Here is a 22,306-nt window from a genome sequence, read left to right on the forward strand (position 1 = left end):
CGCGATCCAGAGTTCGAGGCCCGTAGCCGAGGCCTTAGGCATCACGACATCCACGACAAACAGGATCATTACGAACACACTTTCCAGTTCAATTTTAAGGACAAACGTAAGCGATCTGGCAGCGTCGAGAGAATCTTTACCTTCCTAGATGCTTTTATTTTTGTCATTTTAGGCCTCCTCATCGGCGCCTTCTACCGCAAAAGATGTCGATCTGGACCTGGATCATCCGCGATCAATGGAGTTCACTGATCCAGCTTTACGCCAGTTACGTTTCGGGTTCTGCTCTTTAACTCTGTTCGAGATAATAACTGATTTTATTGAATTTCGATTGTCGCATTGCTGACGCAGCGACTTTGCGGGCTGCCAGGCGGAAACTGCTGCCGTCGCTAACTCGCCTTCCGCTTCCGCTAAGGCCCGGGGCCGACAGAATGGTCATCGGAAACGAAAACGATCACGTCTCAGCTCTTCTAGTATTCACGTATTCTTCTATTCAGTATTCTTCTATTGTATTCATGTTTATTTTACTGATTTATAATATATTTTTTTCTAATTTTTTTATTTTGTCTAATCAATGATTTTTATACCAAGACCATTTGAACAATGAACCAACAATGAAGACCATTGTTGTTTACATTTTTTGTTAAAATTTTTTTCCCATTTTTTTGACAGCTGTCAATTAAGGAAATTAAGAAGTGAAAGAGAGAGAGAGCGACTGCGACCACTGACAGTTCATCGATCGGCGCTCTTTTCATCGATGGGAATGCAGTGTTGCCGGAATACCTTTTCGTCGATTATTTCAATTTGGGTGAAATACAGACAGCGCGATCGTTTCTCGTTTCGGGCGGAGGAGCGTTCTTCGTTCAACAAATATATTTTACCTCAATTAAATAATTTTTGTTTTTACAATTTCAATACGCACTACACATTCAATAATGACTGGATGGTAATTTGCATTAATAACCGTCTAAATGTGCGAATCTACGTGCTCGGTCCGGGGGCCGTTTGTTGTCCTCTTATTCCTCAGCCTTTGTTCAGTGCTCGGCCAATTTTGTTGGGCGTAGAGATGCTTCTAAGCTCAATCCTGTAAAAAGGGGGTGGAAGACAAAGAACGTTTGAAACCTTAGTCGCAGTGACCAACCACACCGCAACGGAAGTCGCCCCGCACCTGATGTTACGAGGCAAGCATAATGTGTCCAGCTTGTACTCTAGAACCTTTATCATGGCGAGTGTGTAAAGCGTTGGCTCGAAGTCAAGAACGTGCGTATCGCTGTAGTCAAACGACGAAGGGTCGGCATTGATCGTTGGGCTGTATGAGAAGGCGGAAGCATAGATTACGGAAGGTGAAATGGCGCAAGGTTCTACTACCCCCAACGTACCATGTGCCTCCAAAAAGAAACATGCGTTTTCCGATGACCAGGCACGCTTGGCGCCGTCTCGCACGCGGAGCCTGTCCTTGAGGCTTCATCAAGCGCCACACGTTGCGGTCGGGATCGAAACAGTAGAGATCATTAAAGTGCATGTCTAGGTTGCCATTGTAGCCCGCGAATATGTAAATTTTGTTGTTGTACGTAACTGTGAACGGATTGAAGCAAATCATGTATTGATTTTGCTAAACTCGGAGTCGTTGCTGGGTCGTCAACTTACATGCTGAATGACTGCGTCGACCCAACGGGATTTCTCCCGTTGTCTTGGGTGCGTGCCAACATTCCGTCTTGAAATCCAGATATTTGATTTGCGGGCAGTAGATTTCCTCCTGCGAGTGATACGGTGCCACTGCATCGCTCCTGCCGCCAAACACGTACATTCTTTCGTTGACAACGGTGGCCGAATGAAAGTCCCTGTAAGAGGGAGGCTCCCCGAGGGTATTCACGTAGGTCCAGTGGTAGGTGCGCAGGTCGAGGAAGTAAACATCGCACGAAAATTTATCTATGCTCTCCTCGAAGCCGCCGAAAATGTACATGCGAGCCCCATAAACGCAGGCCGAGTGTCCGTCTCGTGCCCCAGGAACCGTGCCCGTGACGGGCGGGCTCGTCCACTTGCGGGTTGCCGTGTCGAAGCAGAACAAAATGTCGCACACGATTTCGTCGTTTCGGCCACCCCACAGATACACCTTCTTCTCGAACGCTACCGCCGTGTGGCCGTATCGCTGGAAGGGAACTTCCGGGTACTTGCAGGGGACACCGTTTTCGTCCTCCATTGGAGGAATCGACGACCAACGCATGCTGTGCGTATTGAGTCCGTGAATGTCGATTGCACTATTCGACCTGTAGTCCTCGCCAGTGCAGTACCCCCCGAAGGAGTAAATCACATCACCTACGGCCACAGACGCGTGGTTCACCCGGCGGGGTCCGCCGTCGAGATTTATGATCCAATGCATGTTACACTTTGGCCCCCCTCGTACAGGCGTAGATTTTTATACAATCCGAGCAACTAAGAAACGAATGGCAACCCTCTCATATTATGCCAATCATGGCAGCTCTCGCAAATCGTTATGCACTTTTTGTTATCACTTCTATCCGAGCGCACCAGCCTGCCTTTAGCCGGTGGAGGGTGGCGGAGGATATTGCACTGTAAATGTTATCAAGAGATCAAGAGTTTTCCCTTTCATTAAATGAACTAAAAGTACGCAATATTGCTGTTTCTTATTTCTTGTTTTGCTTTTGCGTCAAAGCTGATTTTGACAGCGACCCGAGCACGAAAGGGCTCCATTTAGCACTCCGGGTTCGTTTCGCCACTGTTTCTGACGCAATTTTCGCGCTTCTCGCTTTCGGGAAATTAAGGAATTAAGGAAATTAAGGAAATTTAGGAAATTAAGGAAATTAAGTCGCCAGCAAAGCGCCGTTTAATTGTTGCCCGGAATTTAAATTTACAACGATAAAAACACCTACAAGTATGCAATTTTCTGCACCACGGATGAACCAGGTGAGTGAACATTGAACTCGAAGCTGTTTTTTGGGGAAATCCCAGCAATTTTTGATGAATAATACTTGTTTGTACTCATTAGTATGCACGGAACATAGCTCTTTAGGCCCCAAGAATCATCAACCAGCCCGGTCGAGCTGGTCGATTCCATTGCAAGATGTAATAATTCCATATTGGGCTGCTGAACCGATTCAGGAACTGTTTCAAAATATGCCACCGTTACACGTCACGCGCAATTCCACGAAATCGACCGTTACTCGCGAGCACATGATCTTCAGCTGTGCTCTTCGCACACAGCATCCGCGGCATTGTACGTCTCGCTCGCTGAGCAGAGCCGCGAGAAAGAGATCAGTTTTTGCGCGATCGTGTAGATCGGCGGGAACACGTGCTTGGGGTGCGAATGAATCACGACTTTATGAATGAAGCGCGTATTTCTTCGTAAGCGCGAACACCACCACCATCATCGCTGGCGTTGTGCGATCGCGGCGAATTGTAATTTGTAAGCCGGCGACCGAATCATCTGCTGATTTTCGATTGACTGACTGAAAGGGTCAGTTTCGATTCGATCGTTGCGCGAACAGCATTTGCCGGTGGACGGTCGGTGGTCCAGGTGAAGATGCCGCTCAGATCTAGCATTGCACTCGTGTGGAGTGAAGCAACTGTTGTGACGGTTTTCAGTGTTGATCGGTAACGAAGGAAACAGCAAACGGGTGGCAAGAACCGTGTTCACAAGTGGCAAAAAGTTATCTATTTCGCAAATGGAATATAAAGCGTGTGAGGGGCGAACATCATCATCATGCATGCATCATGACGGGGAGAGTTCCTGGAGTGCTAGCGAAGGTGCGAAGACAACCGACGACCGTGATTCATCGGACGACGAGGACAGTGAGCAAATCTATGTGCCGAAGGATCCGCTTGAGTGGGACGCGGAGCACGTGGCTGCGTGGGTGCTGTGGGTTTCGAAAAACTTCGACATATACCCGCCAATCGAGCCTGCACGGTTCCCCAAGAGTGGCCAAGAGATTTCCCAGTTTACGAAGGCCGACTTTTGGGTTTGTGCCGGCAGTAAGGCCGGCGGGGACACACTGGCGAAACACTTTTCGCATCTGCTGCACGTTGGGACCGGTGTCGAGAATAGGCAACTGGGCAGCTCCGAAGAGCCAGGTAGGTGGAAGAAATCCTTTTCCATTTGCAATCCTGCTACGCTATCGTGGCGCCAGGATCTAGTAACTGTTACCGCATCCACATCGTACACTTCAAATAACTCAAGATACCCTAATCCTGATAAATGACCGAAGGTTTCTAAATAATTTTTCCGCCCCATCTGATAACGAACCGACCTTCAGCATCTCTCGCACACAGACTCGTTATAGCAGCGCGAAGCTGATCATTGTTTAAGCACCGTACAATCGTTCCGACGATAACACAACATTGGGTTGCCGGCTCACCCGGAACTGCTGATGGAATGGCAAACCTGTTCTAATTAAATCCCATCAGATTACACCTTTCAAGAGCAAGGATAAATAGAGGCGATGTGGCTGACCGTGGACGCATGCACTGCGAAAATAATATTCGGTTTCGCACATTCGTTTCGGACAGGCATTAAGGATTTAGGGCGGATGGCGATGCCCATCGGTGAACAGTTCATTAATAAGCGGCCGATAAGAATTCACCTTACTTACTTGGTGCATTAACGGTTGCCGGCCCCGAATGAAGTAATTCATAAGCAAAGCAAACCACACAGTCCCTGATTGATGCTACATTATGTTAATTTAAACAATAAAGTAACCTCTTAAGCCGCCGACGACGTTTATATCAATTTATATCGAGACCGGTCACCGCGGGAGTCCTGCGACCCGCCGTGACCGTAACCGCCATAAGGACATTCAGGAAGGAAGTTTTTACTTCCTTCCATGTAAGCAACCATTTCCTTCTTCCGGTGGATAGAGCGGGATCGAGGGGTTTTGTGTATGTTTCCTGACTTCCGCCCTGTGACAACAATAAGGACACCATGAGTAGGGCGAATTGCCTCACTCTCTTTCGCTCTCTCTCTCTGTTGCTCTTTTATTGGTGCGCTGAACCCAGAGGCATCGAATGGCGACAATTTTAAATCCCACTGAATAAATTACCCATAGAACAAACCGCAGGAGTCTAAAGTTATTGAATTTTTATAAATGTGAACTTCTTGTCGTTTGGTGTGGCCCGCAAAGCGGGCACGTACTGTTGGGGAACGCGACGCCAATGCTTTTGCGCCACTTGAAGAACGAGTTGAGCCCGGAACGGGCGCGGAACCGGGCCTGGAGTGGACTAGCGATGAAAGGCATTTTCTTTTTCGCTTTCACCCCGTAGCTGCCGCTGATACAATCTAAATTTCCTTCTATCAACGTAACTTTCTCGCTTCGTCCTGGCTAATGGCCCACGGGGAGTAGCGACGGCGTTCACACGGGTCGGGTGGCGAAATCTTTTCGGATCTTCTCTTTTGTTGATTCAAGGATCAACCGCCGTGTGGGCTAGGGTGTTGGTGTGTGGTCGTGTGCTAGCGAATCGGTAGGAGAAGTTCGTCCTGCCCGAAGATTTGGAACCTGTTGGAAAGCGGACACTGGGGAGCGACGGGGTTTCTTGAAACAAAGTCGAAAACTGTAAGGCCACCAGGTTGCGGTGGAAAGTTGCGTCGGTTCAGTATCGTGTAAACAATTGTCGCGTCCAGTGGGGCCACGAGCAGTGATGGCCGGCATTGGCATTGATCATGTAACTCTCGGTCTAGACTCGTCGGCCATGTGGAGACGACTTCCCGGAGGCTTTGCTTCGGTGCAGTATTACGGCCATCCGCACCATCATCCTCATCACGGCCTTCATCCGTCCAGCCACACGCATCATCATCATCGGGCTCTACCTCTTCTGTGTGGCGGTAATGCTTCAACTGAGTCATTTTAACGAGCCAAACTCAAGCAGATGTGAATCATTGGCTTAAGAAACCCATCGAGAGGAACTCGGGTGTCGCCAAGAAGGTGCCGAATGTTGGCGGTCCAAACTAGGCCCAACAATTGATGACGTGTTTTCCGAGAATCACAAATGTCCTACCAAAAACCCGTTGCCGATTTCGTATGGGTTCCGTTTTCTGTTGGCGCCAAAAGTGACTGTAGTGTGACTCGTGAAGGAATGTTTTTTTGTGATACACCGAATAAAGCGTACAAAAAAATAATGGCTATTCACAACAAGGTGGTCTGCTCTGTGATGTTGGCCGCGATAGTTATGACTAGCTCAACACTTTGATGCAGGAAAGTGTGGAGATTAATTTTGTGTGGGATTGGGATTCAAGTTCTTAGTTCAACAGAAGCGAGAAATTTTATGCAACTCATGAAGCTATTTACTATTGTTGCTATAGTGTATTGGTAGTGGTTTTAGGAAATAGGAAATATTGTGGAATAATTTTTAATATAAATATCTTCGCATTTTATATAGCATAACAATGACTATATCATGAATCATCATTATTTTATACTGTTGCAGAACCCTATCAACTACTTAATGCTGCCTCGCACAGACTTGTATCCCAAGGTAAGTTTCGCACCTCACATGATTATTCTCTTGCCGTATAGCTCATTAGCAATTTAACTCCTTTTTGTTTGTTTGTACACCGAATCAGGGTTGACAAAATGATGTCAAAAATGTTTGAATTAACAATGTCTGCCAATGTTTGCTACAAATGTTTGTAAAACTTTATATGGAAAGAGAAAAGACTCGTGTAAGATAGAGGATTATTAATTTTTAAATAATAGTTTAAATTAATTTTTATCCCTGTTTTGAAAAGTGGATTCTTTTTGACGAAACAAAAAATAGAGGCCATACCAAAAGAGGCGGAGCTTAGCTTGGCTCATCCAATGGATGCGCGGATATGCTAAGGGCCGCTTCTACTGCTTGAAAGACAGAAAAAGTGATATTTTTATAAGAATGGGCATTTTATATCGTAATTTTTTAAAATATAAATGCAGTGTTTTACCAAAATTTCCCCTCTCCGGTCACGTTCCGGGTTCTAGGGGGACAAATCCAGCTGTGGCAATTTTTGCTCGAAATGTTAGCCGACTCCTCCAATGCCGTTTGCATCTCATGGGAAGGGACTAATGGTAAGTGATTTCTTCGCTGGAACACACATTTGCTTCAAACTCCCCTGCCACCTCTTACTAACATCCTGTAACGTGGTCATTTCATCATTTAATCTACAGGCGAATTCAAACTAACGGACCCGGATGAGGTGGCTCGGCGGTGGGGAGAGCGAAAAGCCAAACCCAACATGAACTACGACAAGTTGAGTCGCGCCCTCAGGTAAGCAACTGGCCGTCGCTTGATCCGGGAAATGTGGCAAATTCCGCCTTTCGGTTTTGCGGTTACGTTTTCGCTCTCTCTCTCTCTCTCCCTTTGTCTCTTCGTTCGTTCGCTTTTCTTTTCCTCGTTCCTTTTGTGCTTCTGATTTCGATATGTGCGCGAGCCCACCCAAAACAGGAAGAGCCTGGCATCCCAAGTATGCCGCGGGCCGCGTGAATCATCGCGCAAAAATCCGCGAACCACCAGCGCAGGCAGCGTGGGAATTCGAACGCACCGCTACGCGCCAATAATCAGTTCGCAGTGCTAACCGTTCTGGTCCCTTTCTTTCGCTTTCTTGCCCTCTCTGGCCGCCAGATACTATTACGATAAAAACATCATGACAAAAGTGCAGGGCAAGCGGTACACGTACAAGTTTGACTTCCACGGATTGATGGCCGCGTGCCAGGCACAGGCCCAGCTGACTGACGCCGGCACCAGCACCGCACATGCCGCCCTCTCCTGCGGCTCCTTCAACTCCAGCCCGGCGTCAACGTCCTCGATTAAATCGCAGCCAACGCAGTCGGTTTCTGCACCCTCAGCGGCCGACGCAGGGCCCTCGACAGCACAGCAGCATCCGTTTCGGACATCCGGCGACAGCCCGACGGCATCTAAGCCCAGCAGCAACAACGCCGCAGCAAGCAGCTCTCTGTCGAACTGGCCGCCGTACGGTGCCACATTCCACGTTCCTTTTGGCCACGGCACCTCGCCCGGACCGGGGTCCGTGATAGAGTCGGATTCCAGTCGGGCCGGTACGTTAACGTATACGGATACCACGTCGACCCATTTCCGCTAGCGGTCGGCCCCACACGACCCACCGGGCAAAGTAGGTGCTACTAAGAGGTCCTTATAGAAGCTATACGATGTCGAGAGTAAGTCACCCGAGAAAAGTGTCAGGCGTTCTGCTGAAAGTTCTTAGGAGTACAATTTAGTGATAGAATAAAAGTAAAAGTGAAATGTTTCCATATCCTCTGCTTAGGTGAATTGAATCGGCCGCATGCGCTCCGAAAGGTGTTACTAGTGTTGGGCGTAGAAAATGCCGACACTGGGCCATACGACACACTTCCCCGGGGCGGCACTTAAACGGATTCGAGCTCAAAAACGAGACCGCCGCACGTTCCACGTTCCATTACGCGAGCGGCCGGAACAAATAGAAATAATAGCGGGAAGCGCGCCCCATCACCGGCATAAGGTCACTGTCAAAACACCGGGAGGGGTGCACGGAAGTTTCGATCGCCATTGCCGCCGAAACAACGCCCGGTCCCTTAAATACCCTTTATCGTTTTATCGCGCCCTGTTCCGCCCTCGGTGCGCCGCCGCAGCCGCTACGATTAATCTGGCTCCCGGCTTCGAGTGCTCTCCTTTCTAGGGACGATCAGCATCGCCAGCATCATCATCATCATCAGTGTCATAAACACCAATAGCCAATAGTGTCCGATGCTCGTTTTTGCGCCATAGTCTAGCGGGGAAGAGGAGCATTGTGTACCACTTTCAGCCAAGCGCCGTAAATCAATTACCTCGTTGTGAAGTGGACCTTACGCTGCGAGCACAACAGAGTTCCCAGTGAGTCCTCCATGCTCCAGACAAACAACTAAGTTGCCCCGGGGTCTTGGCTGGAGTGGATTAGATTGCAGAAAAGCGGTTCCGCGCGGTCACGGAGCCAGTTAATGTGGTCCCTCTATTCATCGCATCTCGAAATCACGACCAATCTTAACCGGACGGCAACGCACAGGGTGGCTCCCGGGGCTTAATGCAGCCGATTTGCCGTTCGACGGCAATGAATTCTCCGGCTGCGACGGGACAAGGGCACGGCACGGCTCTTTTATCATCCCGCGGAACCGTGCCGGGATGCTGTGAATTGTGTGTTATGTGCTTTTAATGCTTGGGAGCATAAAAACATCCTCCGGCCCAAGCCGCAGCTCAGTTGATCGCGACCGTTCGGCCAGAGCAGCAGTGGCCACCGTGCAGAGCCCCAGTGCCCGGAACCAGTGTGAGTCTGTGTAAGTGCGGCGGAGTGATAACACTATTAATAGTTCACCACCGATAAGGAAAGTCCAGCAGTGCCCCGTGCCCATTGCTTGTGTTCCTTTTTGGGGTGGATAAAAGCGTGTGCCCGAAGATGGTGAACAACGGGTTGGCGAAAGGAATTTTCCTGGCCAGCGGGCTCGTGATATTCCTTTCCTTTGGCCCAGCGGCAGGGCAAGGTAAGTGGGGTTTTCCGTGTAGTTAACCAAAGCCTCATGGAGAGAGAGACTGAATTAAAGTGTGTGATCGGTGGCTGGAAAGATAAACTACTGGTTCCGTTCCGCCAAACTATCCCTTTTATTCAAATATTACGTGAAGTGTAACCTCAAGTTTTGCTAACCGAAATTAAAGTTGACCCCAAGGAACTGTTTGTGGTTTGTGGTTCATCCCTAGATCGTTCGTCTTCACGGCCATCGATTGCTACGCCAAGGACGGCAGTTTGAACCCTGACAGTGTAGTGATTCGAATTTCAAAATTTAAATTAGTGATAATTCTAATTCTAATCTTCCCATTCCATTCTAATTGATATAATTGACCCTAAAATATGTGCAAACCAGCACTTTCTTGGCGATTTCGGGGTTGCAAAAGAAAGGACCATTATGCGTTAAAGTGGACACAATTGTTGCAGCTACCCATTAACCCATTGCGGTCCACCCAAACCACGGTCAGTCGTCCGTCTTGATTGATGAATATTTATGCTCGGTGTGTATGTGTTTGTATGCTTGTGTGGTCAAAGGTTTGAAGTTTGGGAGACATCCTCATCCATTCATCCGCTCTGATTGGCATTAAATCCGCCTGAATAGTCTTGCAACCAAACAGAACAGCGGAATTACATGCAAATCGTCGGGCCGGGGTCACACTTTATTGCGTGTCCAGCGTGTTAATGCGTGATACTGACCGGAGGTGACAAAATTGCAGGCCCCAAATGGACTCCGACTTTTGCGGACACCTTGCGCAAGGACATCCTCAGGGATTACGACCCGACGCTCCGTCCATCGCAGTACTACAACGTAACGACAGTGGAAACAGGGTTCGCACTTTTCTGACATCCGAATCGATCGGCAGCTCCATCAGCTGCTAATCAGAGTCCTTTCTCACTTTTTACAGCATCACATTAACGCATGTGGAAATTAATGAGCTCAAATCAATCTTCTCGGTCTACGGGTGGATGAAATTCGTAAGTGTATTACAAGGTGCTTTTTTAAATATGATTATTTGAAACAACTGTCCAACCCCGTTACGATAATGAAATCGGTTCGGCATCGGTGATAAGTGTAGATAATGAATTCAGAGCGCAAAGTAAGTTTTCCAATCCCTTGGTAATGTGTGGTTTTGAAGAAGAGTGTCTAACATGCCTTGTAATGCATGCACCACTAATAGCATTGCATTCGTGTCTGGACCATGTGAAGTTTATGGCAAACTTTGCTTCTTTGGTCGCTAACATTTACATTTCTGCCCTTTAAGCAATGGAATGATAGCCGATTGGCCTGGGAACCGATGCTGTATGGAAACACGACCAAATTGTACTTAAACCAAACCGTGGTCTGGACGCCTTCGGCGGAGGCCTCGAACATTCTAGTGAAGGTGACGAGCGACGGCATCCTGGAGCTAACTAATTCGTTCCAAAAGCAAACTAAATGCTCTATCCAATGGCAAAGGTGGCCATTCGATACGCAGCATTGCAAGATGTTGTTCTCTCCGTGGATAGAGTTGGACATGGAGGTGCACGTATCGCTCATGAAGGTGAGAATCCCTCGTACTGGGGCTACAGGCGTTTGGACATGAAGATAGCTTATTTGGCATTCTCCCAGAACAACATCGAACAGGGTACCATGTGGAGCCTCAGCAGCGTTACACTGGAAACGCATGCCTATAAAGACGAGAACGTAAGCTTGCATCTGAAAGGAACCCATTTGCATTGCGTGATGAAACGCAACTCGGCCATCTACAGCAGCACGATCATTGCGCCGGCGTGTGTGCTGGTGTTGATGAATCTAATCGGCTTCTGGTTGCCACCGACCTGCGGTGAAAAGCTTGTCCTAAATGCTATCAACCTGCTGGTGACGAGTATGTTTCTCATACACTTCAATGAAACCATTTCGTATTACACCAACAACACACCATCGATCGGTAAGTTGCACGGTTAGCCGTTAGATTGAGCCTCGTTTTAATGTGCATGTCCTTTGTCCTGTGTGCATGAAACCACCCGAAGTGCTGTTTTACAGCCAGAGCGCGTATCTGTCCTGTGGATGCCTGCTGCTAACTGTCGCCATCGAATGCATGCTTAAGAATAAGTCCAAAGTGCCCGTACATCCGGTGGTTAAGAAGATCATCTCGATCGAAGCGATTCTTTGCATGATCACGACGGACAAGAAGCGTTACGTAAGGGCATTCGATCCTAGACTTCCCATTTCTGGCAAACAAAGTAAAACTGTTAACCTGTGTACTTCCAGCAAAACAACAATGAAGTGTGTGAAACCCTCGAGGAACCTATTGTGGAACAGTCGGGCAACGATTTGGAGAGTGCTACAAATTCCGATCAAGACTGGCTGCTATTTGCGACTTTACTGACACGCGTGGCATTTATAATTTATGTCATTTTATTTTTTGTTATGATACTTTGCCACTTTTGAGAGAAACAGTTTTACGGAAGATTAGTTGAATAAAAGTACTTACGAGAGCATATGCTAGTGATTGGAAGCGATTTATTGGGCGCGTTTAAGCCGCGTGGCAATAGTTCAACCCTTTACTGGTGTCGTTTAGTAATCCAAACTTGTTCCTTTCTAACAGACCTGGAATGACCCCAAGCTCGCCTGGGACCCAGCACAGTATGGAAATCTTGACGTAATCAGAATGGACCCAACAATCGTCTGGCGACCGGATGTTATGCTGTACAATAATGCCGGCGGTTCCGATAATCACCATTACGGACCAACCAACGTTTTGATTTACAATACCGGCAAAGTGTTGTGGGTTCCCCCGACCGAGTTTCACTCGTTCTGCGAGCTGAACATGCGGATGTGGCCGTTCGATTACCAAAAGTGTATGATAAAGATCGGCTCCTGGACGTTCGACGGATTCAAGCTAAACCTGACCATTTCCGGCGAACCGGAGGTGAGCATCCAATCTTTGCAAGCCGGGCGCAATGCAATGTAATACCGGGTTGTTTCCGTATTTTAGCGTCACATAATGCTGAAGAACTCGGAATGGAAAATAGTTGGAAACATAGTCTCAGAGCGGCATGACACATACTATGCCTGCTGTAAGGAGCCCTATCCCGATATAACATACAACGTGACTCTGCAACGCCACTCCGATACTCACCGCAATATCGTTGTGATTCCCGCCTTGGTTATCATGATTCTGGCGCTCTCCGTGTTCTGGCTTCCGCTGCAGTCCGGCGAACGAATTGTCATGAACGGAGTCATCTCGTTAATGATAACGATATTTTTGGTCTACTTCGCTCAACTGTTGCCAGCCATTTCTGGCCACACGCCGCTGATTGTAATATTCTTTAGCAACACGCTCTTGCTCACCGCGTTTAGCACAATCGTCAGCGTGGTCGTGCTGAATACGGCCAAATCCAAGCACGAGACGAGTCTCCCGGCCCTCTGGAAGCGAATTGCATCTGCCGTCGGTCCCTTCGTAGGAGTAGGAAGCAAACATTTCCGGTTCACCGACAAAGGAAACGTGGCCATCGAGAGCAACGCCAACCACGAATGGGTCAAGTTTGGATTGGTGCTCAACCGTTTGTCTTTCGTTGTTTATTGCGTGGTGTTTGTCATCTGTGCCGCTTACAACCTTTGAGCAATGGTTGTGTATCCAAGTTTCTCTACAAAGCGAGCTCGATCAGATGTATTTTTTATGAGTCTATCCAATAACACGTCATAATAAAGACACCAAAGCCGCATAAAGCGTGTCGTTCGTAAAGAGTCTTTGGATTAAAGGTTGGCGAGGCAGCCAAAATTGAATGATACAACGCATACATCCGAACCCTGGAATCTATTTGAGTGTTTTAAGTGGTTTAAGTGACCGTTCTAATAATAATAAATAGCAATAGAATTTCACCCGCTTTGCCCATCATAACCGTTATTTGAAACAATAAATACAAACACGATGTGTTCAAAATCTGGCGGTATCGGCAGGGCTGCTTCAGATGTCTCCCAGCGAGCCAACTGGAACGATCTAGATCTGCAAGAGACGTCAGAAAACTGTCATCCATGACTCATCGCCGAAATTTCACAAAACTTTCTTTAAACAAAACAGATGGCCAGAAAGTGTAGGCATTAAAATACCTGGTCTGTTATCTAATATGCTTGAGAAAAAGGCCCGTCCGGGGTACAGGAAAATAATCAAAAACTCCGCCAAAACGTTGATCGTAATTGAGGCTGTTCTGTTTGGCCTTTCGTACGCGGGCTGGCACCGATTGAACACGAACCGAGGTGAGTGTGGGAGGAAGAATGTTAGCCTTACTGGGGGACCCAGGCGGCAATAATGCGTATCGTCCCCATTATCCTAAACAGAATTCCGATACTACATCAAGGAGAACTACCCGAGCGTGCTGGAAGCGTACTATCAGATTGGGGAAACATTTAGCGGCGACAAGGCCATCCGAGCGTACGACGAAACCGTCTGGCAGCAAGAGCAGCATACGAAGAACACGAAGAATCACAATCAGTAAGCAATGTACGTTTGGATCAAATCCGCAGCCTACTTAGTCGTTTTTGGTGGTCTCGGATACGTGCTGCTGGAACTGACCAAACCGAGCGAAGAAAAATTGAAACAACTGCGATACTCTACGAACGCGGAAGAAAAAAGTAAGAAAGCACTGTTCATGAAGAAGCTTGAGGAAGCGAGCAAGGACGAACCAATCTACTTGAAGAAGAAGAGCGATCAATAGCCCAACGGCAGTCGCGCGATGGACGATTTAATAGATAATGGGATGCTCGTCGGGAAGGAGAAAATTACAGAAATTCTTAACCGCAGGCACAAAGAGCGTGAGGTGCAAATCCAAGCAGCGAAACTGGAACGACAGAAAGACTCGGAATGCACTGAAGCGTTGCAGTACTTTGAGACCTCGTTCGAGGAAAAGGCGGCACAGATCCGCAACACACTGGAATCGATCGCCGGCAGCGACCGGAAGGCGGAAATGTTTGCCGACAGTCAGAACGACATTTACGATCTGCAGCGATACCTGTCGTCATCGACCTTCTTCCTGAACGAGTACCACATCAAAGTGTGCCAGAATACGATCCACGAGCTAGGTAAACAGCTGGACACACTGCGCAACGAGTTAATGCCGAAGAAAAAGTTTGGCTTCAAGACGAAGAAAATTGTAAAAATGATCAATGAAAGAGAGGGCATCGACGGCGAGGACAAGCAAACGAAGCAGTCTGTAGGAAGTTCCTGCGAGGATCACATCAAGTGGACGTTTTCTAGCCGAACGAACCAATGCATTGAACTTCCGGTTGCGCTGGTGAACGATCAGACGGTGACGGCATCAAGACTGAAAAACTGTCTTATTCGCATCGCAGGACACCCGGGATCGCTGCAGTTTGCGCAACTGGAAAACTGCCTCGTCATATGCGGCCCAACGGCAAGATCGATATTTCTCGACGATTGTGTCGAGTGCAAGTTTGTCGTTGCATGTCAACAGTTGCGCTGCCACCGTTCCCGCTCCTGCGACCTGTATCTGAACGTCACGTCCCGTGCAATTATTGAGGATTGTAAGGGCATACGAGTGGCCAAATACAACTACCATTACGAGGGCATCGAAGAGGATTTCAAGCAATCCGGACTGGACTTGTCTAGTAACAATTGGAACGTGCTAGACGACTTCAATTGGCTGGCGACCGACAAACCTTCCCCGAATTGGGAGCTTCTGCATCATGCGAAGATAATCTCCGACTGGAGTTCTTACATCCGCAGCTTTTCGCACAAACACAGTCTCACCAGTGTGGATAACTGAATAAAATGCCTGATCTAGTGTTTTCGTTTAAGAGTACTGCTGTTGCATTATTCAGGAATTGATGTTGAAATTCTCGCTCGGAAGGTGCTCTCTCTACGTTCCGGTCACAAAATGTGCACACTATTCGCTACTCCGTTTAGACCTTGTAGCCGACCAGGTGGCGTTTGCCGATGCACTCGCCGGCATAGAACCAGAAGCACACCTCCATCGTGATCAGGGTGTTCAGCCAGGCTTCGCGAACGGTCAGATTCTTCCAGGCTCCGGTACGCGCTCCCGAAACGATGCGGGCAATGCCGTCACGGATCGCAGGGATGTCGCCGGGGGACGGAGGCGTCAGCTCGACTTTTGCGTACTTCATGAAAACGTTCAGCTTCGGACGAGCCTGGGCCATGAGGGCTGCGTATCGGAATAGGACCGTTATTGCCGGTTATGATTATGGAAAAATTATGTAACCTTTTTGGCCATGTTTATCGCCAGCATCGCTTGGGAGTGATGCGATACTCACTCGAAACCAACGAAGATCCTTTGTTTGCCAACGAAGCCATTGTAAATTATCTGCAAAGCGGGGCAATCAGACGCGAGGTTATTTTTCGGTGCCAATGGCGGTAACAAATGGTAATATTTTGCAAACCTGCGAAGTTGCTGCTGCAAGGAAATTTGCTTTCGACAAATACGCACTTTGACACTCCCTTTGACAGTCAAGCCCGGCGAGTTTTCGCCGCAGTCGAGCAGGCGAAAAATACACAATGTGTAGAAACGTCAAAGCGGCAAGTTGCTTTCTATTGCTTTCGATCGGTATCGAAGTAAGTTGTTTTCTGCAAAAGTTAGTGACGAAGCCGGCAAAATGCCACGAAAATCTCAGTCGCAAAGCCAGTCATCCAGCCTAGAAAGCCAGTCCAGCCCTCCCGATTCGCAAGCGACGCAGGCCAATACACATCTCGTAAATCAAGTAGTCAAGGCAATTCTTAATTTGTCGTGCAATAAGGCGATAATGAAACGCGCAGACATAATAAAACTGGCCCTGAAGGGAAATGGGCGTATGTTTGGTAAACTATTCAACGAAGTAAACAATGCCCTAAAAGAGGTACAGTACGGCTAATACACAAGGCACTAGGCAACTTTTTCATCGACGTTTTTATGGTTTTCAGGTGTACGGATACGAGCTGATTGAGGTGGATAAGAACAAAAATTTGATTCTCTGTTCCACCATAGCCCCCGCTTCGATGTTCGACTTGAACGAAAACTATCGAAAAAGCTACACGTTCCTTTATCTCATTCTGGGTTACATTTTCATGAAAAGCGGTTCCGTACCCGAAATGCTTCTCTGGGAATTTCTACAGAAGGTTGGTATCGTTCGGGGCGAAGACCATCCTTACTACGGTGAACCGCAAAAACTATTCGATACATTCCTGAAGCAGGCCTATTTGGCGCGGACAAAACAAACCATAGAGTCCTTCAACGACGATTTCATATGTATTACCTGGGGTGTTCGCGCTCAGCATGAGGTTTCCAAGAAGCAAGTCTTGGAATCATTGTGCACAACGATGAATCGAAATCCTATGGATTTCAAATCGCAGTACATCGAAGCGGAGGGTCTGGTCTCTCCACCTCCCCCCGAAAACACTACTTTTAGTGAATACAATGGGGGGAGTGATTTTGTTGAGGCCAGCGTAGTAGAAAATAACGTTGACATTTTCAAAGATACCGCACAAATTTTTGAAGAGAATGAAGCTGAAGGCAATGAAAACCAATAAAAAAATATGTCTTTCTAATAGATCAATCTATCCATCCATCTTACCGAAAATTGCGGCGTGATTTGATTTACTACGCAGCTTTACGTAAAAATATTCCTCGGCGGTAACTTTCGCTTCCATTCGCTCCGTTAGCACGTTCGGCCGGTGTCAACGCTGGACCGGCCCCCAGCGAAATCGTGAAGTGTGCATCTTTGCTGTGCATCACGTACCAAAACATTGTTATCGCTGGGAAATCCTGCCCCCACTCTTATCTATTTTCTTTTCATCTTATCATCCCGCTTCGACCTTGGTCAGTGCTCGGCATATAAGTAGTAGAAGGGTTGAGTAGAATTCGAGTTGAGTCGAGCGGTCAACATTGAACGGGTGAAAAGCTGAGCTAGTGTTTTTTGTGCAACACTTAAACGTCATCAAACGCAACAGGGCTTGTTGAGTGTTTGTTTTAGTAGATCGTCTACGCTGTTAAAATATCGTTAAAATATTACCAATAAGCAACAGACATTTGGCCCGGTGCTGAAAATGAATAACAACATCAACGGCACCGTCGATGGGCACAGTACGGTGGAGTATACGTCATTAGGTGAGAAAGGATGGTTGAAATCTACACATCGAATGAATCATCCGGACTGGTTTTTTCAGATGCATCCGTGAAGGAGCTGATCGAGGCGGCGATCAAAGTCCGTAACAACGCCTACTGCCCCTACAGCAACTTTCCAGTGGGCGCGGCCTTGCGAACCGTTTCCGGGGAAATCATAACCGGATGCAACGTGGAGAATGGCACCTTCGGTCCCAGCGTTTGTGCCGAACGGACGGCAGTTTGCAAAGCTATCAGTGAGGGCCATCGTGAGGTAATGTGAAAAAATGTGTCCGTTTTGTGCGTGCGACACGTTAATCTTATGGTTGGTGTTTGTTTTGCTTTGCAGTTTACAGCCGTAGCTGTTGCCGCTTTCCAAGAATCGGAATTTACAGCCCCATGCGGCACCTGTCGCCAAACACTGGCCGAATTCAGTGCCAAAGATGTCCCAATTTATCTAGTCAAACCATCACCCGTACGGGTGATGATAACATCACTGTTTAAGCTGTTGCCCCACGCCTTTTCGCCCACCTTTCTGAACGCCAAGTAATGCACGCGAATGGTTTGAACATACCGTAAAAATCCGTTCCAGCACTTAATGGGGGCGTGGTGTGTGTTCGCTGGCGATAACTAATCTCAGGATGTAGATGGCTTGTGTCACCAAAGTTTTTTTACCATAAAGTTTTCTTCTGCAGCACAATTCTAAACCAAGTAAAATGATAATCCTTTTTTACGGTTCCCCTTACGAAGGTCGCATTTGGCGCTTTATTGCATCACTCCAATAGCGCTTTATCTGTGACGTCACGCTCCTTCAAAAACTTTAGCTGATCGAGGTATTCGGTGTAAATGCGTTGCCACTTTGTTTGCATTTTCAAGTGGTTCAGAACGTCCTCCATGAACACATGTTTCGAAATGCCGAGCACGGACGGGTCAGTGTCGTCGCTCATTCGTGCGTCCAAGCTCTGCGTAGCTCCCAGCAACTCGTCCAGTACCTGTCGAATCTTGTCTTCGCTGCCGTTGAGCGCTAATTGGAAACCCAACATCGAGTACCAGTACTTTAGCTCCACGGGCGAGCTTATCATTTCACATATCTTGATTTGATTTTCAATAAATGAAATCGCTGCTGGTGTTTGCCACGTTGCTGAGTGCCTGCAATAAGCATCGAGGGAGTATGGGTTATGTTCGAATTCGAGGACCGCAGTGCGAGTTTGATAAGTAAACATACAATTCGGCAAAACTGTTTGTCTTCGGTCCCGAAAAGTTGCCGTACGATTGTATCGTCGACAGTGGGTACACCTTCATGTTTCGCACGGGGGTGTTTGCCTTGTTACCGATCAATCCGTGGCGCATGATCGGATCGGAAGAGTTGATCAACATCCAGCTCTCAAGCTTACGACAGTAACAGTACGATGATCCGTTGGCAAGCACGATAAACGGCATTCCCTGGTCAGATAAATGCAGCACCGTCACAAAACCTGTGGTGAAAGCATCGTGTTTTAAGCACCATGAAAAATTGTCACAGCAAGGCATGCCTACGTACTTCCGCTCATAATATCCGAACAGTTCGTCGAGAGGTAGACAGCTTTATCGGCCACATTCCAGATGCGTAACATGCCGCTTTCGGTTACCACGGCAACTAATTGGCAATTGGAACTCTATAAAAAGCAACAGTAATTGCATCAGTGGGCCATCTGGTAAATTCGCAAGCAGGGGATTACTTACAAACGCGCTCTGCACCGCCGGACTTGAGAGACTGATGACAGGAAAAATGGGTGTGCCCGTTTTTATGTCCAGCAAACGGATAGTGTAATCCTGGCTGCATACGATTGCGTATTTGGCGCTTACTGCGAAACATACCACTGGCGAACCAACCACCGTTTCCCAGATTTTCTTCTCCGTACGCTGCGCGTTTACAGTCAGTCCGGCCACCCGGCACAAAGTACCGTAAGATGTTTTGACTGAATTGTTCTGTATCTGAACCCTCACTTCACCAAAGGCTTTGAAGGAGCTGCCTTGGATGACGGTAGCCTTGCCAGTGGCGTACGTTGGAAGACGCGTCCGTTCGACCAGCTTTTGGCTTGGTGTTGGTGCTAGGGATACTGTCGCCGTCACCGATTGTTCTGTTTGGACGGTCATTGGCTCGGCCTTCAGTGGGGCCACGGTAACGGGCATTTTCTTCAGTCTATTGTCCAATTTGCAGGTAGGTTCGATCGTTTCCAGGGTGCTTGTGACCGTTAGCTGGCTGGAGTCGTCACTAACCAGGGGCTTACAATCGACGCTCGGCATACTTTCGCTCGATTTACTACCGAATTGGATCGTCGGAGAAAAGTTGGTCGCGCCCGAAGCCGGTCCGTTATCGTCGTTCAACGGTATGAAAATGGGCGTTATGCGACGCTTTCCGTCGGCTGTTTTTGTCTCAATCTGCTTCAGTATGGGTGTGTGAACCGAAGACGAAGACTTTATGGGAACCGCATTTTGTGACTGTATGGTGCCCGGAATGGCAGCGTAATTTGAGGTTTTCGTTTCGTCTTTTTTAGCTCCCTGGGGCTGCTGGGGCGCTAGTGTCGGTGGTACTGGATTACTTTTTGAGACATTCAGAAAATCTGAATTCTCGACAATCATCTCCTTTTCTGCCTGCACCGCCAGATCAAAGTTTGCATTTTTGCCATACATTCGTTGGTAGAGAATGTTTTTGTCCTCCTCCGAAAGTGGTGTACCAAGTTCTTGGGCAGTGAACTGGAGGCACGCGATGTGGCCATCACCGCTGCACGCCAGTAGCGTGTAACCATCGTGGCTCCACGAAAGATCGAGAATGGAATCCTGAAACAGGTCGTGGATCACAACCAGCGGTCTCTGGAGAGCCGTGAGCCAAATTGACAAACTCCTGTCCCGTGCCCCAACCGCTAGGCAACAGTACTGCTGAAGTTTGTTCGTTTTGGGGGCCATCCGTTTCAGAATGGAATTGTGAAATCGCACGCAGGTAACCGCCTTCCGATGACCGACAAAGTCTTTATCGCACTTCCATCCGTCACGCTCGATTATTTGGGCCGTTGGACCGCCGCCGTTCATTGCGTGCGCCGAAACCAGATACTGTCCGTCCGGCGACCACGATAGGCGCAGGATGTGAGTGGTACCACCGCATTCCTCGAACGGTTCCGTAATTGTTTTAAAACAGCTCCAGTCGGTAGTTTTCCACACCTTCAGTGACCGGTCGTCGCTTTGGGATGCCACAAACTTCCCCACCGGATCCCATGTAACTCCCTTCACCAGGCCGGTGTGTCCTTTTAGTACGTGAACGATTTTCGGAAAATGTTGTGCATCCCAAATGATGATCGTGTTGTCCACGCTGCAACTCGCAATCCAACGATCTTGTGGAGACCACGCCAAATCCAGTACGTCTCCCGCGTGGCCTCGCAGCGTGTTTATGCATCGCCAGTGTTCGACGGATTTTCCGCTACTTCCGAACGCACCGATACCACCGCTTCCGCCAACGGTTTTCTTCCATATCATTACGAGCTTATCGTCGCCCCCGGAAGCCAACATAAGACCGTTGGCTGACCAGCGGACGCAGTTCACGCACGCCAAATGGTTATCCATTTGGCACAGTATCCGCGGTACGTTCTGGTTTGCCTCCGCTTCATCGCTCAGCACCGGCGCCATGTTCCAGATGACAACACGCCCCGAATCGCATCCTTGGCCACCGGTCGCAAACCGCTCTCCGCTCGGATGGATGTCGATAGAAAAAATTGACTTTTCTGAAAAGAGTTACCGACGGTTAGCAATGGGTTGGCGACCAATGGGAGTTGTGCCCACCATCGTGATGAACCCAGCTTGGCTGTAGAATCTTCATTCTCGTATTTTTTACACTGCGCTGCGCGATCCTAAATTTTCATATTTTTTGAGTAACTTTTGAAACACACAAATCACCACTGATTGCAGATCGAACGCTTCTGTGCTGTGCGATTGTTGTTCCACTCAAAAGAAATGGTCGCATACGCTTCGAAACAATCTATTAACAGAAAGAAAGCCTTCCGATCCGTTCGGAAACTTAAGCATTCGCAGATGCTGATTAGTTTGGTTTCCATCGACAGCCCGCCCTTCCGCGGCTGTCGTTATGACGCAGGACTCAGTTCTCTCCACATTGGACACAGCCGTCCCTGCTGAGACTAAACAAACTCAAAGAGTCCTAGCAAATCAACGACTTTCGACTGCGCAGAGACAGCTTGTTCGGTGTAAAAACTCTACAATTTTGCTGACTGTTTCATTAAGCTTTAAAAGGCCTAGAAAACGTTCTATGAACGGGCTATGAAATTTTATCAATCTAATTTAAAATGATTCACGAAATGCAATAGCATTTGTACAAGTTAAAAAAGCCGCCTGGCGCATGTGACCCTCAGCAAACCGCCGCCACTGTTCCAGCTGATGCTGTCAACGTCGCAAGATGACGGAAAGTTCAACAAAAGTGTACGTTATCAAAACAGTGCGTTCGCCACTTTCCTTCTTTCTGGGCATAATTAAGCCTCTACCGTGATGCGTGGATAATTGCGAACGAGTGAGATCGGTCTGCGGGGAAACGGAAATATGCCAGTGGGCTGGCGTCGTTGGTCGCGGCTGGCAAACAGTGTCTACAGTATAGCGGGCAGATGCTATGTGGCCACTCCGTCCGAGAAGAAGAAAGTGCCGAGGGGTGGCTCTCGGAAAGATGAT

The 22,306-nt window shown here is 48.1% G+C and overlaps 10 protein-coding genes across 12 annotated transcripts; 7 read left to right on the plus strand and 3 right to left on the minus strand.

Moving 5' to 3' along the window:
* Positions 1-846: 846 nt before the first annotated feature.
* Positions 847-2,643, minus strand: LOC131209859 (kelch domain-containing protein 3). The gene is given in 4 exon segments (XM_058203008.1): positions 847-1,081; positions 1,166-1,360; positions 1,362-1,572; positions 1,645-2,643. Coding segments are annotated over 4 exon segments (1,200 nt in total). The 5' UTR covers positions 2,378-2,643; the 3' UTR covers positions 847-1,020.
* Positions 2,644-3,722: 1,079 nt separating this feature from the next.
* LOC131207927 (DNA-binding protein D-ETS-6-like) lies at positions 3,723-8,077 on the plus strand. The gene is made up of 5 exons (XM_058200563.1): positions 3,723-4,086; positions 6,433-6,480; positions 6,960-7,046; positions 7,146-7,245; positions 7,600-8,077. Exons 1-5 carry the CDS (start codon positions 3,723-3,725, stop codon positions 8,075-8,077), a joined length of 1,077 nt encoding a protein of 358 aa, XP_058056546.1.
* A 1,142-nt stretch (positions 8,078-9,219) lies between these two features.
* On the plus strand, positions 9,220-13,221 carry LOC131212823 (neuronal acetylcholine receptor subunit alpha-7-like). 2 transcript variants are annotated; one of them, XM_058206862.1, is made up of 7 exons: positions 9,220-9,485; positions 10,225-10,336; positions 10,414-10,483; positions 10,771-11,049; positions 11,118-11,436; positions 11,519-11,688; positions 11,760-11,989. In XM_058206862.1, the coding sequence occupies exons 1-7, from the start codon at positions 9,401-9,403 to the stop codon at positions 11,937-11,939; spliced, it is 1,215 nt and encodes a 404-aa protein (XP_058062845.1). In that variant the 5' UTR covers positions 9,220-9,400; the 3' UTR covers positions 11,940-11,989. The 2 variants fall into 2 exon arrangements, with proteins under 2 accessions (XP_058062845.1, XP_058062844.1); XM_058206861.1 differs by lacking the exons at positions 10,771-11,049; positions 11,118-11,436; positions 11,519-11,688; positions 11,760-11,989 and adding exons at positions 12,097-12,420; positions 12,487-13,221.
* Positions 13,222-13,555: 334 nt separating this feature from the next.
* On the plus strand, positions 13,556-13,987 carry LOC131212310 (uncharacterized). The gene is made up of 2 exons (XM_058206121.1): positions 13,556-13,748; positions 13,830-13,987. Exons 1-2 carry the CDS (start codon positions 13,619-13,621, stop codon positions 13,985-13,987), a joined length of 288 nt encoding a protein of 95 aa, XP_058062104.1. The 5' UTR covers positions 13,556-13,618.
* A 3-nt stretch (positions 13,988-13,990) lies between these two features.
* On the plus strand, positions 13,991-14,206 carry LOC131212311 (uncharacterized). Its single transcript, XM_058206122.1, has one exon. It carries the CDS (start codon positions 13,991-13,993, stop codon positions 14,204-14,206), a length of 216 nt encoding a protein of 71 aa, XP_058062105.1.
* An 18-nt stretch (positions 14,207-14,224) lies between these two features.
* Positions 14,225-15,299, plus strand: LOC131212308 (tubulin-specific chaperone C). Its single transcript, XM_058206118.1, has one exon. The coding sequence runs from the start codon at positions 14,225-14,227 to the stop codon at positions 15,272-15,274; it is 1,050 nt and encodes a 349-aa protein (XP_058062101.1). The 3' UTR covers positions 15,275-15,299.
* LOC131212309 (ATP synthase subunit g, mitochondrial) lies at positions 15,290-15,990 on the minus strand. Of its 2 annotated transcripts, XM_058206120.1 has the most exons (3): positions 15,906-15,990; positions 15,780-15,829; positions 15,290-15,670 (listed from the first exon to the last, which is right to left on the minus strand). In XM_058206120.1, the coding sequence occupies exons 2-3, from the start codon at positions 15,817-15,819 to the stop codon at positions 15,411-15,413; spliced, it is 300 nt and encodes a 99-aa protein (XP_058062103.1). In that variant the 5' UTR covers positions 15,820-15,829; positions 15,906-15,990; the 3' UTR covers positions 15,290-15,410. The 2 variants fall into 2 exon arrangements, with proteins under 2 accessions (XP_058062103.1, XP_058062102.1); XM_058206119.1 differs by having other exon boundaries at positions 15,780-15,921.
* Positions 15,991-16,065: 75 nt separating this feature from the next.
* LOC131207928 (non-structural maintenance of chromosomes element 3 homolog) lies at positions 16,066-17,028 on the plus strand. The gene is made up of 2 exons (XM_058200564.1): positions 16,066-16,358; positions 16,423-17,028. Exons 1-2 carry the CDS (start codon positions 16,119-16,121, stop codon positions 17,026-17,028), a joined length of 846 nt encoding a protein of 281 aa, XP_058056547.1. The 5' UTR covers positions 16,066-16,118.
* Positions 17,029-17,357: 329 nt separating this feature from the next.
* LOC131212640 (cytidine deaminase-like) lies at positions 17,358-19,025 on the plus strand. The gene is made up of 3 exons (XM_058206576.1): positions 17,358-17,605; positions 17,665-17,873; positions 17,949-19,025. Exons 1-3 carry the CDS (start codon positions 17,545-17,547, stop codon positions 18,147-18,149), a joined length of 471 nt encoding a protein of 156 aa, XP_058062559.1. The 5' UTR covers positions 17,358-17,544; the 3' UTR covers positions 18,150-19,025.
* LOC131212639 (protein HIRA homolog) lies at positions 18,344-21,480 on the minus strand. Its single transcript, XM_058206575.1, has 5 exons — positions 21,413-21,480; positions 19,322-21,354; positions 19,140-19,254; positions 18,825-19,074; positions 18,344-18,748 (listed from the first exon to the last, which is right to left on the minus strand). Exons 1-5 carry the CDS (start codon positions 21,447-21,449, stop codon positions 18,373-18,375), a joined length of 2,811 nt encoding a protein of 936 aa, XP_058062558.1. The 5' UTR covers positions 21,450-21,480; the 3' UTR covers positions 18,344-18,372.
* Positions 21,481-22,306: the final 826 nt, after the last annotated feature.

The sequence above is a fragment of the Anopheles bellator genome, chromosome 2, assembly GCF_943735745.2.
Source record: "Anopheles bellator chromosome 2, idAnoBellAS_SP24_06.2, whole genome shotgun sequence".
Lineage (NCBI taxonomy): Eukaryota > Metazoa > Arthropoda > Insecta > Diptera > Culicidae > Anopheles > Anopheles bellator.

Coding starts and splice junctions, on each gene's coding strand:
- LOC131207927 (XM_058200563.1), top strand. CDS start 3,723: ATGCATCATGACGGGGAGAGTTCCTGGAGTGCTAGCGAAGGTGCGAAG. Junction 4,087..6,432: donor GGGCAGCTCCGAAGAGCCAG/GTAGGTGGAAGA, acceptor ATACTGTTGCAG/AACCCTATCAACTACTTAAT. Junction 7,047..7,145: donor CTCATGGGAAGGGACTAATG/GTAAGTGATTTC, acceptor TTTAATCTACAG/GCGAATTCAAACTAACGGAC.
- LOC131212823 (XM_058206861.1), top strand. CDS start 9,401: ATGGTGAACAACGGGTTGGCGAAAGGAATTTTCCTGGCCAGCGGGCTC. Junction 9,486..10,224: donor TGGCCCAGCGGCAGGGCAAG/GTAAGTGGGGTT, acceptor ACAAAATTGCAG/GCCCCAAATGGACTCCGACT. Junction 12,421..12,486: donor CCATTTCCGGCGAACCGGAG/GTGAGCATCCAA, acceptor TCCGTATTTTAG/CGTCACATAATGCTGAAGAA.
- LOC131212310 (XM_058206121.1), top strand. CDS start 13,619: ATGCTTGAGAAAAAGGCCCGTCCGGGGTACAGGAAAATAATCAAAAAC. Junction 13,749..13,829: donor CCGATTGAACACGAACCGAG/GTGAGTGTGGGA, acceptor TATCCTAAACAG/AATTCCGATACTACATCAAG.
- LOC131212311 (XM_058206122.1), top strand. CDS start 13,991: ATGTACGTTTGGATCAAATCCGCAGCCTACTTAGTCGTTTTTGGTGGT.
- LOC131212308 (XM_058206118.1), top strand. CDS start 14,225: ATGGACGATTTAATAGATAATGGGATGCTCGTCGGGAAGGAGAAAATT.
- LOC131212309 (XM_058206120.1), bottom strand. CDS start 15,819: ATGGCTTCGTTGGCAAACAAAGGATCTTCGTTGGTTTCGA. Junction 15,671..15,779: donor AGGATCTTCGTTGGTTTCGA/GTGAGTATCGCA, acceptor TCCGATACGCAG/CCCTCATGGCCCAGGCTCGT.
- LOC131207928 (XM_058200564.1), top strand. CDS start 16,119: ATGCCACGAAAATCTCAGTCGCAAAGCCAGTCATCCAGCCTAGAAAGC. Junction 16,359..16,422: donor TAAACAATGCCCTAAAAGAG/GTACAGTACGGC, acceptor TATGGTTTTCAG/GTGTACGGATACGAGCTGAT.
- LOC131212640 (XM_058206576.1), top strand. CDS start 17,545: ATGAATAACAACATCAACGGCACCGTCGATGGGCACAGTACGGTGGAG. Junction 17,606..17,664: donor GGTGGAGTATACGTCATTAG/GTGAGAAAGGAT, acceptor TGGTTTTTTCAG/ATGCATCCGTGAAGGAGCTG. Junction 17,874..17,948: donor TCAGTGAGGGCCATCGTGAG/GTAATGTGAAAA, acceptor TTTGCTTTGCAG/TTTACAGCCGTAGCTGTTGC.
- LOC131212639 (XM_058206575.1), bottom strand. CDS start 21,449: ATGAAGATTCTACAGCCAAGCTGGGTTCATCACGATG. Junction 19,255..19,321: donor CGGCGGTGCAGAGCGCGTTT/GTAAGTAATCCC, acceptor TGCTTTTTATAG/AGTTCCAATTGCCAATTAGT. Junction 18,749..18,824: donor ACAAACAGTTTTGCCGAATT/GTATGTTTACTT, acceptor TGCTTATTGCAG/GCACTCAGCAACGTGGCAAA.